The following is a 2,145-nucleotide window of genomic DNA, read 5'->3' as shown; positions in this document are numbered from 1 at the left end:
AGTGGTTGATGGCTAAAGGAAGGATTCGTTAGGTAGGATAGATTCGAGCTCGTCTCATGCTTCATTTCTCTCTCTCTCTCTGTCTTTCTCTCTCTCTCTCTCTCTCTCTCTGTCTTTCTCTCTCTCTCTCTCTCTCTCTGTCTCTGTCTCTCTCTCTCTCTCTCTCTCACACACACACACACAAATATACACACACATACACACACTATTGCAGTCTCTTCTCAGCCCCCTACTCAAATGCCAATCTCTTCTAAAAGTTGCATCATTGGGAAAGTCCCAGCAACCAGCTTCCCTGTGCAATAGCATCCGGGGAATGTGCCCAAATGCCACACTGGGTATCTTACCTTAAGCAGTTGCTTTCTCCACAGAGGGTGCCCAGGAAGCAGACACTGAGACAGGCTCCCCCTCAGGTGGCCCAGCGGGACCCGTGTGCCGAGAGGGCCGGAGCCCCTTGGGAAACTGCTTGTCCGGAATGTCCTGTGCTCTCTCCCCACGATCCCTCGGCCAGCCTCACACCACCGTGCTTTTCTTCTCTAGGGGAGCGGGGTTTCCAAAATGAAGGTCAGGCCCCCTGGCCCAGGGGCCCCCAGGCGCGCTCTGCTGCATCACCACCAAGCGGATGGAGGGCTGGCCGTCCAGCGGGGCCTCGGGCGCGGCCTCCTTGCTGGGGTCCTTGCCTCGGCAGTCGTACAGCGCGCAGGAGACGAGGAACACCAGGAGCAAGATGACGTAGCTCACCACCAGGATGATCAGGTTCAGGGTGACGGGGTCGACCTCCAGGTAAAACCCCATGGCGTCTCTTGCAGTTGGGGAGTGAGTCTAGAGAAAGGCTGCAGGGCCAGTCTCTTTGCAGGAAATGAACCCTAGTTGATTGGAATAGCGATGTTGGCTCTGGGGTAAAAATACATTAATCCCCCGGGCTCCCGGAAACCTCCCAGATAAAAGCTGCTCGGTTTAATAACTTAAGCTCTGGCTGTTAATACCATGGCCACGGAGACACAGATGCTGTCTCTTTCCAGTTCAGCCGTGCCGAGAAAGAGAGGAGAAGAGGGGACCCAAGGGTCACCAGAGCCTGGTGTCCATACAGTTTACCCTCCAAACAGGCAGCGTGGTGGGCAAGGCGAGTGCTGTTAATAAGCACACTATTCAAAGGTTGGATTGCCCTGGGAAAACTGTGAAGTGCGGCCACCTTTTATACAGGGAGGTTTCAATGCCACCTTTCCTCTGTACATGGAGTGACTGGGCGATCAGCACATGGGCTTTGGGAAAAAAGTGAGTTTCTTTAATAGGAGGAGCACACTCAGGGTCTGGTGTTTTTCACTCATCCATTATTTGTTGGCTTTTAAAATTCATTAATTCAGCACTGCCTGGTTTGGCTCAGTGGATAGAGCATTGGCCTGTAGACTGAAGGGTCCTGGGTTTGATTCCGGTCAAGGGCACCTCGGTTGCAGGCTCAATCCCTGGGCCGGGTCAGGGCAACTAATGTATGAGAGGCAACTAATCGATGTGTCTCTCTCACATCGATGTTTCTTTCTTTCTTCTCCACCCCTCCCTCTCTTTTTAAAAATTAATGGGAAAATATCCTTGGGTGAGAATGAACACAATGACAAAATATTTAAATTCATTAATGCAAAATACTTTTTGAGCTCTTCCCATGTTCCAGGCACCTTGCTAAGCAATAATAAGAGAAGCATTTAGTCCATCATGGAAGATAGATATTAAACAAATAATCACACCATTTAAGAACAGTGAGCATAACATGTATAAAGAACAAGGAGAGGGGAACAGAAGAGTGTTGCCCAAGGCAGGTCAGAGAAAGCTTCCAGGAGGAAGAGATGTGTAACCTCTGACCTGGACAGGCAGGAGGTAGCCAGGTGAGGACAGGCAGGGAAGATTCTTCTAGCCACAGGAACAGCGTTTGTGAGAGATCCGAAAAGAAAGAAGCCTGGAGAATTAGGGGAAATGAAACAAGGTCAATGTGGCAGGAGTATAAAGAATGAGGAACTGAGGGGAGAGAGGTAGGCAGGGTCAGATCGTACCAAGGACTTCGCTCTTGATCATGAAGCAGTGGGGGGCCATTGCATCAAGTGATGCAGGGGAGTGATGCAATCAGATTTGCATTTTATTCATTTATTTGTATAAATC

The 2,145-nt window shown here is 50.2% G+C and overlaps 1 protein-coding gene across 1 annotated transcript; it reads right to left on the bottom strand.

Moving 5' to 3' along the window:
- Positions 1 to 442: 442 nt before the first annotated feature.
- On the bottom strand, positions 443 to 1,216 carry SMIM36 (small integral membrane protein 36). Its single transcript, XM_045587303.1, has one exon. The coding sequence runs from the start codon at positions 790 to 792 to the stop codon at positions 511 to 513; it is 282 nt and encodes a 93-aa protein (XP_045443259.1). The 5' UTR covers positions 793 to 1,216; the 3' UTR covers positions 443 to 510.
- Between the last annotated feature and the right edge of the window lie 929 nt (positions 1,217 to 2,145).

Source organism: Pipistrellus kuhlii, unplaced genomic scaffold (assembly GCF_014108245.1).
Source record: "Pipistrellus kuhlii isolate mPipKuh1 unplaced genomic scaffold, mPipKuh1.p scaffold_m20_p_28, whole genome shotgun sequence".
NCBI lineage: Eukaryota > Metazoa > Chordata > Mammalia > Chiroptera > Vespertilionidae > Pipistrellus > Pipistrellus kuhlii.
The sequence above is the reverse complement of the archived record's forward strand: the minus strand, read 5'-3'. Positions and strand labels throughout refer to the sequence as shown.